General features: G+C 34.2%; 1 protein-coding gene across 1 annotated transcript; it reads left to right on the top strand.

Moving 5' to 3' along the window:
• Window positions 1-4,182: 4,182 nt before the first annotated feature.
• LOC21398282 (probable pectate lyase 8) lies at window positions 4,183-9,789 on the top strand. The gene is made up of 7 exons (XM_010111385.2): window positions 4,183-4,434; window positions 4,630-4,683; window positions 5,767-5,832; window positions 8,250-8,892; window positions 9,000-9,103; window positions 9,244-9,382; window positions 9,518-9,789. Exons 1-7 carry the CDS (start codon window positions 4,328-4,330, stop codon window positions 9,737-9,739), a joined length of 1,335 nt encoding a protein of 444 aa, XP_010109687.1. The 5' UTR covers window positions 4,183-4,327; the 3' UTR covers window positions 9,740-9,789.
• Window positions 9,790-13,145: the final 3,356 nt, after the last annotated feature.

Genomic DNA, 13,145 nt, shown 5'->3' with positions numbered 1-13,145 from the left:
ATATATATATATATATATGAAAGTGATATATATAACCGTTCCCACGGCCAAGAGATCCGAAAATTAAGCAGGAACAAAAAGAGAGAATTAGGAGACCTTGATTAGCGGTGAGTGGTGCATGTGAGTGCGGGATGTGTTAGGTTTCATACCTGCAAACCTTCTTAATCTCTCCTCCAACGCCAACCAACGTTTACTTCACATGTATATGTATGAATATGATGATCTCATTCAATGTAAGGAATTTCAACTCAAATTGAACTTTTCAAATTCCGTTGAGGGAATTTGGTCGGAATTAGCGTAAAATTGAGAGCTTTCTTGTCTCTACCTAATATATACGCAGATATAAATATTAAAATTAACATTTTATAAGTAGACGTGAAATATATTTCTCTTTTTATGACAAAGACGCATATTTCATGATCGATGTTGGGATTACATATGAAAATGTTTGGAATTAAAAACGTAACTAATGAGGAACTTAATTTCATGTTGGCTTAATGTTTGTCAAAGTTTTATCTTCCATGTAAGAAACTTAAAATTCTTGCTCAGAATTTGTTTTTTTTTTCTTTATTATTATTTTTTTTTCAATTTCATCATGCCTTCCTGCGGTATCGGGGTCAATACACACACACACATATGTCGTTCTTTCTATATAATTTCCAACGATCAGTGTTAGTCTTGGAGAGGTTCAAAACATTATCTCTAACAATTAGTACTACGTACAAAGCTGACATTTGAACCTTAATTTTGATTAATTGATTAATTAATATTGCACGCCAACAATATTTTGTCTACTTATATAATGCTACACCATGAGGAAACAAATGGGGCTGGTGGTGGGAGGATATGATTAATATGTTGAAGAGAACTAATTCTACCATTTTAGGCATTTTAGCTGCTAAATCATTCAAGAAGAGACAATGATATTGAATTAGTCATCCGAAGTACTTCGCATAATTAATTAAGTGTCTTTCTACGTAGACATATTCAACTTAAAATCACAAAAAAAAAATTTTGAATTTCGCCTTGATTAACGTCGGTTTTTACGTTTAAGACTACCCCACATATATATTTTGTTCAAGTTAAAATGTATAAATATGCACATAGAAATACACACAACATACACATATATAATAAAAAATTATTTAGAGACACCATCGGTGGTGATAAGCACGATAAAAAAATTTTAATATGTGAAATTCAATAATACTACCTGTGCGTTCTATTAATATTCTTTTAAAATATTCTTCACATAATATACTCGTAGACAATTATATATGTATTTAATTGTGGACACGTCGGCCCAGAGCAGAGTAGGCAAAAGAATGAATTATGAAGGATCGATGGGTTTGACGAATGTACGTACATGTGGGGGATGGAACAAAGCGTCGGTTATGCAGCTCCAAGCCCATATGTTACAGATCTCATCACTCCAATGCCAGATCTCATTTTTACATCCTACATTCAATTATTCAGCATTTCTAAGACCGTACAATATTACTTATCTGTATTTTGTCAAAAGATGTTTTGCAACAAAAAAAAAATGTAATTAATGCAAATTATAGAATAAAAGGGTTTAATTGGGTCGGTAATTTGGCGTACATCCAGTCAGGTCAATGCGAACTGCTAAGCCTAGTGGAAGACATGCAGGGGAAAAAGGGTAGTAACGAAAATTTTGACAGCAAACATGACTTTGAAAAAAAAAAAATATATGTGTTGATTACGAATTAAAGATTGGCCCCAAGTTTATATAATACTCGTAATGGAGAGAAAAACGGAAGGCTTTTATGGTAATAAAATGGGGCCGACAAAAGACTATGACATTATTGGCCTTTTCCACACGTAAAATATACAGTAGAGACTAGAAATGAGAGAGCCAAGAAGCTTCAATATCTTTAATCGGAGATTTCACACTTCATATATACCGCAAGAAATACTAGCATGACTCTTGTTACTCTTTGTTACTTTTCTCATTTACAATTTGACTCGTAAATTCTATTAATATAATACATAATTATTTAAAAGGAAAATAAAAAGCCCGTCTATTTTGTTAATTTGAGTTTATAATTTGAATTGAGATGTGATTTTATGTGAGAATTTTTTACTGTAGTAAAAAAATTAGATGTGACTGTTTCTGATAACTTTTTACTATAACAAAACTCAAATTTTAAACTCAAATCGGTAAAGTGAACGGAGCCAATATAATGATGAAGACCAAAACTTTTACCTCTACCTCTCTTGCAAAATAGAGTAATACATTGGTTAAAGCTCTCAGGGGAAGTGGGCCCCATCTGAATATTAGTTATAAAAAATAGATATTAGATAGATAGAGCATCTAGATAGACAATTTTATACTCTAACTCGGTAACACCCCCTTAAGATAATGGACCAAAAATATTACCCTGACGATAATTTTAGAGAGTTCAATCACATCAGTTCAAACTCAAGATTTCTTATTATAATCATATTTTAGTGTTAAAAAGTGATTTAATAATAATTTTATACTTTAATAATAATATTTTGTATTTTTAACAAAAAAAAAAAATCTGGTACATAACTTAAGTAATGTCAACGTGCCACTCAGCTTAGCTCAACAAAACATATAATTGATCTAAATAAAACATTTTGGACTAGGGGTGAACATCGGGTCGGTTTTGATATTTTTCAGCCCACCCAAATAAGTTTTGAGGGTTGATTTCATATTTAACCTACCTAATCAATCCAAAATTTAAAATCAACCCACCTAATTAAAATTTAAGTAGGTTAGATTTGTTCATCGGGTTGAATATAATAAGGAAATAAAAAATAAATAAAGATAATCATTCAACCTAAAATTAGAAATGTATAAAAAATAAAAGCTAACTTTCATCATAATATTAATTTTATAAAGCTCCAAAATTATCACATAAGTTATAAACCAATATAAAAATAAAATATATACAAAACAAGTTCAACTATATAAGTTATAAACCAACAAACAAACAATAATAAAAACTCATACAATGTAAAACATAATAGGTTGTCAAGTGAATAATGTAAAATATGAGACAAAAACTATATATTATGAGGTAGAAAAATATATATTTATATAGATAAATAGATTGGGTGGGTTCGCATTAATTTAAGTTAAGAAACACTTAGCCCAAACCTACCAAATTAATAGTCGGGTTGGGTTGAATTCTTAATCGAGTTCGGATTTAAATGGGTTGGGTGGGTTAATTAGATTCGTCGGTTGTCAGGTTTTTGTTTACGCCTATTTTGGACTATAATAAAAGAAAAGATTTTTTATGATGTTCCCTCTATGTTAGGAACATCGATGTTCCTTATTTATCAGCTGATAAATTTATATTAAATTTAGTCAAAAATTAAATCAAATTAAAAAAAATAATACAAACTTAACTACTTATAAATAAAAAATATTGGTATTTTCAAAAAAGAAAGAACAGTAAAAAAAAAGAAAAAAAAAAGAAGGCTTTAGTTTTACAAATGATATAGAAATTCCGGTAACAAGCGGGAAAGATTTTGAAACATTGGTGTTGGGATTTGAGTACGGACGCTTACCGGAGAAACCGGTGGCCTAGGAGAACTCACAGCTCATTTACTGAAGTGCCGTACTCATTTAAAGGACACCTGTCGAGCGCCGACAAATCTCTAATCCAGACAACTACGTACAGTTTACCGGGAAAAAAAAATATTTTTACTTTGACTCCTCAAACATCGTCCACGTGACCACGTGGCTGATTCTAATAGCGAGTAGAGTCGAGTACACTTCTTAGCCAGTTGGACGAAATTACTGAGCTGACGTGGACGAAATGGTCCCAACGTAAAGAGGTGCAGTTATATCTTTGAAGTGTCAGAGGAAGAGGGGGCCGGGCACGTGACGGACCGACACACACACGCCTTGACACGTTGGAGGGGCAAACTTCTGTGAGAATATTTATTTATTTTTTATTTTAATTAAAAATTTAAAAATAATAAAAAAGAATGCGTTGGGACTTGGGAGTCTGTTAGCGGCGGTTAGAGAGGTGGCGAAGGTTGTTATTGTTAAACGGGGTTAGATAGGAGTAAAGTTTTAACTTAACCATGGTTAAGGCCGGGTTTAATTTTAAGCGAGTTAGGCGAAAGTCATTTTTAGCCACTCCCAAAACGTTCCGTTTTTGCTATAAAAACAAGGCTCCATCGGAGCCTTTTCTTGGACTCCATTTTTAGTTTCCGTTTTCTTTCATTCAAGTCGCGAACACTAAAAGCTAGAGAGAAACAGAAACAGAGACATTTTGCTGTAAAGAGATAGAAGAGAGAGAGAGAGCGAGCTCAATTAGGAGCAACAATGGTGGTTTCTCCGAGATGGTTCTCCGCGTGTTCACTGCTGCTTCTTCTAGTGTTGCTTGTGAGCGTAAAGGCCTCAATAGAGAAAGACGATGTTGTACAGTCAAGGTACATTAACGAGCTCAATTTAAGCTTTAGCAATGGCGATCTTCTTCGTCTGTTACTTTCTCAAACTTCATCACTTCAAACTTAGCTACATTTTTATCACCATGCAGAATGTCAAATATGGAGAATTACAGTGAATTTTGACGTAGAGTGTGTATTTAGTATTTTCAGTCACAGATTTGGTTTTTGTTTATACAGGTCAGTAGAACCAAAGGAGTTGCAGAGTTCTAAGAATTCATCAATGGCGAACAGGTACGGATTACAGTCCAATTACAGATCTTAATTTTCGGTTTTACGTTTCATCCGTACAGTCCATGTGGCTAAAGTCAAAACCCTGCCCGTCAGATGTATAAAGCGAAGAATTTTCCAACAGTTGCATGGAAAATCTAAACCGTTCAGATCGGATCTGAATAATCCGAATCGTTGATTTCGTTAATGCCGTTTATGGCTTTCTCGTTGGCCTCTTCTAGCCCACATCAAATGAAAAAAGTTGAAAATAAGTGCTTTCTTTTTTACTTTTTCTCTGCTTAATTTCTAATATCTTCTCACACATCCCTAATCTTTGTTAAATCAACATTTGGTGAGATTTTTAATATCTTACTAGTCCAGGTTTTTGCTTAATTACTGTTTAATCAAATTTATTAGACCTCACTTATTTTATCAATTTAAATTTTAAATTTTTATAATTAAAAACTCTTAAAAAAATATCACATCTTAACATTTTTTATTATAATAAAAAATTATTAAAAAATATCATATCTCGTTTCACAAAATGAACTAGTCATGAGGCTACTCGTCAAAAAAAAAAAAATAATAATAATAATAATACTAAGACAACGAGGTTAGTTTGGTATTTTTCTGTACGTGTCTGAAGCACCTTCCTTTTCAGAATAAATTACTACATGTCTCCACGCTGACAGGACGGTGACTGTCTTTTCTGTAGATACTAGACTCTGTTATGTTTCTTTTGCACTAGTTATTTAGATAATGTTCGGTAAAAGGATTCGATTTTTAATTTAAATTATAATTTATGATTTATTATAGTATTTTTTTTTATAAAAAATTTATATAAATTAAAAATAATTTGAATAATATAATTTAAATTTTCTAACCAAACATTATCTTAATGTTCACGTTAAAACGAGCTTTAAATGCGTTCACGTTACTATCTTTCTTGTTATTGGAAAAGTTGATTCCGATTTTTTTTTCTTTTTTTTTTTTAAGTTGGAATTTGATTATGGGTTTTTCTTTTTTCTTTTGTAGTTTTCTGAATTGATAATTTGATAAGGCACGTAGTTGACTTTTTGTGATTATACATTTTTTACTCTCTTATAGGTCGGATGATATTCAGAATGAACACGCTGTAGGTAATCCGGATGAAATAGCTGCTATGGTTGATATGTAAGTGTCTCAGTTATTTTTCAAAATTCTTTAAGTCTGTTTTAATATATATATTTTTTTGCTAGTTATAACGTGGAGTTATTACACAATCAAACGAGTTAATCCCATGTCTCATAATTTTGTGATTTCATTATTGCATTTGCCGGTGCTAGCCAGATAGTTGCTAGAAGTGAACATTTTTTTTTTTTTCCCTCAAATCGTTGTCCTTTTCCCAACTTTTCCCAATGTCCTAGTTTATTATCCAAGCAACCTCATGATATAATTACCTTTTGTTTTTCATGATTATGCACTTATGACAACCCAAGTCTATCATCAGTTACTCATGTTCAGCATTGATTTTTTTTTTTATTATTTTGAAAAGAGCCCTGCATCACATGGAAAAATACCTACAATAGGGTGTTATCAAAAGTACCATTATTCCCCTTTTTGCTTAGGAGCGTAAGAAGTAATATTAGAGGATAAAGGGAAAAAAAATGTCTTTGGAGCGGTAGTTGTGCATGTCATATCTTTTTCCTTTTGTTTTTGTTGTATTTTTAAAATCATTTATAAGCATATGCCTCTTTGATAGTATTCATTCTCTAAGATCAATAAGGGCCCTCACTTTTCAGCGTGTTTAGTGGCTGATCTATTCTAGTATACTACTGAGAGTGATAAAATTAATAATTAATAATAATGTTTTGCATAATTAATTAATAACCAGTTGAACTTCCGTTTGGGCTGCTGTGTGAGGAATCAACCACCCATGTTGTTTGCCTGCACCAAACCGCTTTCTCTCTTGTAATCCTAGTGGCCCAGCTGCTTACCCACATGCCCATGTCGCCAGATCCGCTCGTCACGCTTTATAAATTATTTTTTCTTGTCATTTTCGTACATCACCCGAATCTCATTCCATTCTCATGTTCTCTCTTTTTATACCAACGCCAGTCTCGGCTGTTTCCTTCCATGTGTCTCTGTGACTCTTTTTAATTGCTCCTAAGTCTTCTCTTAAACGATTGCTTGGGCCAAACGGGCAAAGTCCCTCCTTGGCACGTCTATATGTATTTTAAGTATTACAAATATCATAAAAGATTCCATGTGTATATATAACATTGTCTTAAGTGTAATAGATAAGGTGTCAGTAGCTTTCTCTTAAACTAACTTGTCCCCCCCACCCCAAAAAAAAAAAAAAGTGGAAATCCGGTTCCTACATGAGGATCCATTTCTTCTTCTGTGTCTTTCAAATCAGATCCGAACCTTTTTTTTTTTTTTTTTTTTTTTTTTTTGGTAAAAAAACTATTAAATGATATTTGAAACAAATTAGGTGTATATATAACATTGTCTTAAGTGTAATAGATAAGGTGTCAGTAGCTTTCTCTTAAACTAACTTGTCCCCCCCACCCCAAAAAAAAAAAAAAAGTGGAAATCCGGTTCCTACATGAGGATCCATTTCTTCTTCTGTGTCTTTCAAATCAGATCCGAACCTTTTTTTTTTTTTTTTTTTTTCCTTTGGTTGGTAAAACACCTATAAATTGATATTTGAAACAAATTAGGAGAACCAAATTTGAATAAGTGATATCTTGGAATCCAATTTCTTGTGCAAGCAATAGCGCGATGCATTAAACTCCATCATTCAATTTATATATAATTTTGGTCACTTGTCAACAATGTGAGAAAGTTTGTTCTGTGCTAATTAACCGTTATAATTTCTCAACCTGTCAAAAATTCACCCATTACATTTGCGTGAAAACAAAAATATCAATCAATGCAATGCCTTTTCACCAATGAAGTGGGATAGCTCACTATCACCAGCCTGTCAATCGGAATAAGCTACAAAACCACAAAATCACAGATCTGATTTCATATCTCAAGTTTTTATATTTTATATTTTATTTTTCATTTTTTCCGGTTTACTTGACCCGGCAGCTGGCTAACTGCCAGAACTATGTTCTTCATGAAGAGCAGCATGGCCATATTAATGACCCCCTTTTTCCTTTTTAAAAAAAAATAATAAATACAAAATAATAAGAGGAGTTACCCCCACCGACACGCCATTGTTATAGACGAGACTGAATTTCAGCCCCCACACTTTCGTATTTATTACTTTAGGCAAAGGTTTGACAAAAAAGGTAATTAGTCAATTTTCCGTATTTGACCGTAACTTTCCATCCGTACCCATTTCTTCATTTTGGTTCAAGTGGGCTATAACTCTAGTACTCTACGCATACATGTGGAAGGATATGTTAATTTCAACAATCTTGTACCGCAATCACATGCATACTTTCTTTTCCTTTATTTTCATGATTTCATCCTTAGTAAGTGTGACATCATTTTACAAAGCAGTTGAACCAAAAAAAAAAACAGGCGAAGATATCATCATTAGTCTTATGATGTTGAATATTTATCTAATTATGAGTTATTTCGGTTATCAAATTTCTTAGGAACATTCGCAATCACACGGAGAGAAGGAACTTGGGATATTTCACATGTGGAACTGGTAACCCGATTGATGATTGCTGGCGCTGTGACCGTCGTTGGCATCTACGCCGAAAACACCTAGCCAACTGCGGCATCGGATTCGGCCGCAACGCCGTTGGTGGCCGTGACGGCAGGTACTACGTCGTCAGCAACCCCGGTGATGATGATCCGGTCAACCCAAGGCCCGGGACCCTACGCCACGCGGTCATCCAAGATAGGCCTTTGTGGATTGTGTTCAAGCGTGACATGGTGATCACATTGAAAGAAGAACTTATCATGAACAGCTTCAAGACAATTGATGGCCGGGGTGTCAATGTCCACATTGCCTACGGGGCTTGTATAACAATCCAATTCGTGACAAATGTGATCATTCACGGTCTCCACATCCATGATTGCAAGCCCACCGGAAATGCCATGGTTCGGAGCTCGCCAAGTCACTATGGTTGGAGGACAATGGCTGATGGGGATGCCGTCTCCATATTTGGATCGAGCCACATTTGGATTGACCACAACTCTCTCTCTAATTGCGCTGATGGCCTTGTTGATGCCATAATGGGCTCGACTGCCATTACCATCTCCAACAACTACTTCACCCACCATAATGAGGTCCAAATCTCTTTCTATATATTTCATATTTATACACACCAACATCTCCAATTAGTGGTTTAAACAATCATAACTTAGATAAACTAAACTATTAATTGCAAAAACAGGTGATGCTATTGGGTCATAGTGACTCCTACACCAGAGACAAACAAATGCAAGTGACCATCGCCTACAACCATTTTGGTGAGGGTCTTATCCAGAGAATGCCAAGGTAACATATCAACATTTCCACTAACTCTCCTTTGTAATTTTCCCTTCAAAGTTTTATTTATTTATTTTTACAAGCCAAATGCATGCACGTATAGCACTAAAATCTGACCAAGTATTGGGACCGATAAATTAATCTTGCAGGTGTAGGCATGGGTATTTCCACGTGGTAAACAATGACTATACACACTGGGAAATGTACGCTATTGGTGGAAGTGCCAACCCCACCATTAACAGCCAGGGCAACAGATATCTTGCCCCTGCCAACCCTTTTGCCAAGGAGGTACAAACTCAACCCAAAAAAAAAAATAAAAAAACAAAAATCAAATTGGACCAATATGTCATAACATAATCAATATTTAGATGACCCAAAAAAAAAAAATTGATGGCTAATGAAGAATTCAATTAATTTGAGCAGGTGACAAAGAGGGTTGATACAGCAGATGGGCAGTGGAAGCATTGGAATTGGAGATCAGAGGGAGATCTTATGCTGAATGGAGCCTATTTCACTCGATCAGGACGTGGTGCCGCAGCCAACTATGCCAGAGCCTCAAGTTTAGGGGCCAAGTCCTCTTCCATGGTCGCCTCCATTACTTCCGGTGCCGGCGTCCTTAACTGCCGCAGGGGCTACCAATGCTAATTTCGATTCTACAAAAAAGAAGAAACCATATCAGCAAAAAAAAAAAAAAAGGAAGGAAGAAAAATATTATTCAATTTTTTCTTCCTTGATTATTGTTATAGCAAGTATCACGAGTGAGTTTGCAGCCATTCAGTTCACAAGCCCTATTTTGTAATTCCCCAGCTGTCAAATTTACTTATTTGTCACAAGTGTAAATTTTTCCTTTTTTTTTTTTTTTTTTTTCCTTCACACCAAAATGTTGTCACATTTTTATCTATTATTATAATCAACTTAGGTACAGTGCCGCCTTGTGGCGTGCTTCAAGTGCCAAAGCATCAATTCCTTTCTCTTCTTGTACGCTTCAATTCCCTTTGCTCAAACTTGTAAAGAGAAACTTCGTGGAAGTTTTTAAGCCTCCTTGTTGCCTACGCAAAAACACAAACAAACACGTAAGAAAAACAAAAATGGCAAAAGAAAGATTTTAGCGCTTGTTTTTGTAAGGGTACGATTTATTCTCTAGTTTTGTTTTTCACTCTTTTCCCCGTTTTTGTTTACCAAACTGCTTTCTTTAACTCGTTCTGACACAGATCACTTTATGGCAAATAATATGGTTGCGTTGGGCTTTCAATAATTGCCCTTTCTAAAGATGACAATGCCATACTGTTTTGCATGTGGGGTGAGGGACCCAATTATAATTTGATGCATTCCATGCAATAATAGGCTTTGCCATGTTTTTGCTAAACCAAGAGTGTTGTAACTCTCTCTATGCATCTATGAGCTTCGCCAAAACATTTTTCTTTAGCCACGTGGTGCCACAACACCTATATTCCCGCCAAGATCAAATAAGTTATTAAATTAAAAACTTTATATATATCTCACTCTTTTGTATAAAAATGATAAGTGGTGTCCACGAAATTATTTAACTGAATTGGAATGGAAAGGAATAAATATATGTTCTGTTTATTTTACCGATTCAAATTTTTAATTACAGTTTTATTATAATTAAAAGCTCTCATAAAAAATTATATCTAACTTTTTTGTTACAGTTAAAAATTCTTACATAAAATCACATCTCAACTCGAATCAGCGAACTGAACGAGGCCTTAGTCTCGTTAACAATAAAGTATATGCACATCAAATATAAAACTTCACCATGTCGGAGGGATGCAAACGCAAATAATCGAACCTCTAATGAAAAAACGAGTCACTACTGTCTCTAGGCTATGGTACCAGCACCTATGGTAATTAAGAGCTTGACATGTATCCTCCTAAGGACACATGCAAAGAAATTATTTCAAATATAAGGTTTAGAAATTATGTCGTTTTCTAAAGAGGATGTCTTGACAAAAGGTTTCCGCATCAGGGGATTTTACACAGCTAGCTTACCAAAAAAGAAAAAACTGAAAAACAATCATTAGAGTGTGCGAGATTATTAGGGCCTCCTTCACTTTGTGAATTCGAGTTTTTAATTCGAATTGATATATGATATTTTTTGAAAATTTTTAACTGTAATAAAAAAAATTAGATGTAATATTTTATGAGAATTTTTACTTAAAAATTTAAAATGAATGAGTCTAGATCTTGATTCGCTTGGTCGTGGTCCTCATATCAACCCGAACATCCCAACTTGTCAAGCATAAAATTTGAGTCCAATTCATGAGCTACGAAACGTCCCAAAGGGCCCAAACCCCGTATCTATTGCTGGTCCATTTGAGGGGGAAAAAAAAGGAAAATAGTAAAAAATAGGTCAATACGAAAAGTTTAAAAAAATATATAGGTTAATTTTTAGTTATAGAAATTAATAGGTCATAATTTATCAAGTTATGGTTCATAGTCAGATAAGTTATAGATAAACTTATCAAGTTATGGTTTATAACCAGACAAGTTATGGATAATTATGGACAATAACTTGTCAAGTTATGATTCATAACCAGATAAATTATTGACGAAAACAGTAATTTGACTTATTTATTAACTTATATAAACTATTGGCTTATTAATTTTAATTCATCTAAAATCTTGGTCTATTTCTCTCTTTCTCTCAAAAAAAAAAAAAAAAAAAACACAAAAAACTCACTTTGGTTTCACGATTGCTTCATGTACTTGAATGTTGGCGATTCATGAGAGTGGCCCAATAAGGATTGCTATCTTCTATTTCTACCAAGTTTAACTTCGCTTGCTTTTGCATAGTTCGCTCTTATAATTTCAAATTCATGATTTAAAAGGGGGAAAAAAAAAAGGAAATCCATTGAGGTGGAAAAACGGAAGGGATTGTAGACTAAAAAGGCAAAAAACCGCTTTACATTTTCCAATTGAAAACTGTAAAAGAGCAAGGATATTAAACAGCGACATCAAAATTCTAAACACCAAATCAAATAAGTACGACAACAGAATAAAGGAAACAGAAAAGGGCCGGGAAATGTAAAACAAGGACAGAAAGAGTAAACGACAGCAAAATAAATTAGAATTTTCACGCTGGAAAAAAAAGACTACCCGTTCACTTCGTTGATTCGAGTTTGTAATTCGAGTTGAGATGTGATTTTATATGAGAGCTTTTTACTGTAGCAAAAAAGTTAAATGTGACTGTTTCTGAAAACTTTTTATTGTAACAAAACTCGAATTCTAAACTCGAATCAGCGAAGTGAACGGGCCATAAATATTATAGTCTGATTTGAATCTCATTTCAAAATGATTTAATTTTATATAAAAAATAAAAATAAAAATATTTTCAATCTAGATATGAATTATTTCTGAAAATATATTTGATAATTTTATTCTAAAATTATTTTCAATATAAGAAAAAATTAAAACTCCTTTAGTTTTTTAAAAAACATGTAATAATATTTTAAATACTATTCAAGGCTTTCCTTTCCTACACTTCAATTGTTCAAGGCTTCAGCCCAAATTGATAAATTTCTCACGAACCCAAAACAACTCGAACGCAAAAAAAAAAAAAAAAAAAAAAAAAAAAAAAAAAAAACTCATTGGACTTCTCAAGTGCAGATTAGCTCAGAAGATAAACAACCCAAAATTGATGAACTTCTCACTAACCCAGCCAAGCATAACCCCAGCATCATCGTTGTCGCCGCGCAAGCGTTGTTGAGCCTACTCCTACACTGCGAAAACCTAGATCCGTCAAGCCCACCCTTTTTGCATGCTGCCACGAGCCCCTGCGTCCCTTTCCACCGCCGCAACTCTCCTCTGCGAGTCTGCCTTAGCGTCGCCTGTCATTCATAGCGAGCCCATCACGTAGTTGCGAACACAATTGACATTTGAAACCCATCTCTGCTAAAACGACGCAGCTCCACAAAACCAAAGCGCGAAACCCCAGACCCAATCCAAACAATGTGCAAAATCATGTCGTCCACCCCAGTCGCCGCCCTCGACCACACCGGCGTCAGGCTCATGCCGGAGATCGCCGAGCACG

Source organism: Morus notabilis, unplaced genomic scaffold (genome assembly GCF_000414095.1).
Source record: "Morus notabilis unplaced genomic scaffold, ASM41409v2 Scaffold1032, whole genome shotgun sequence".
Taxonomy (NCBI): domain Eukaryota; kingdom Viridiplantae; phylum Streptophyta; class Magnoliopsida; order Rosales; family Moraceae; genus Morus; species Morus notabilis.
The sequence above is the reverse complement of the archived record's forward strand: the minus strand, read 5'-3'. Positions and strand labels throughout refer to the sequence as shown.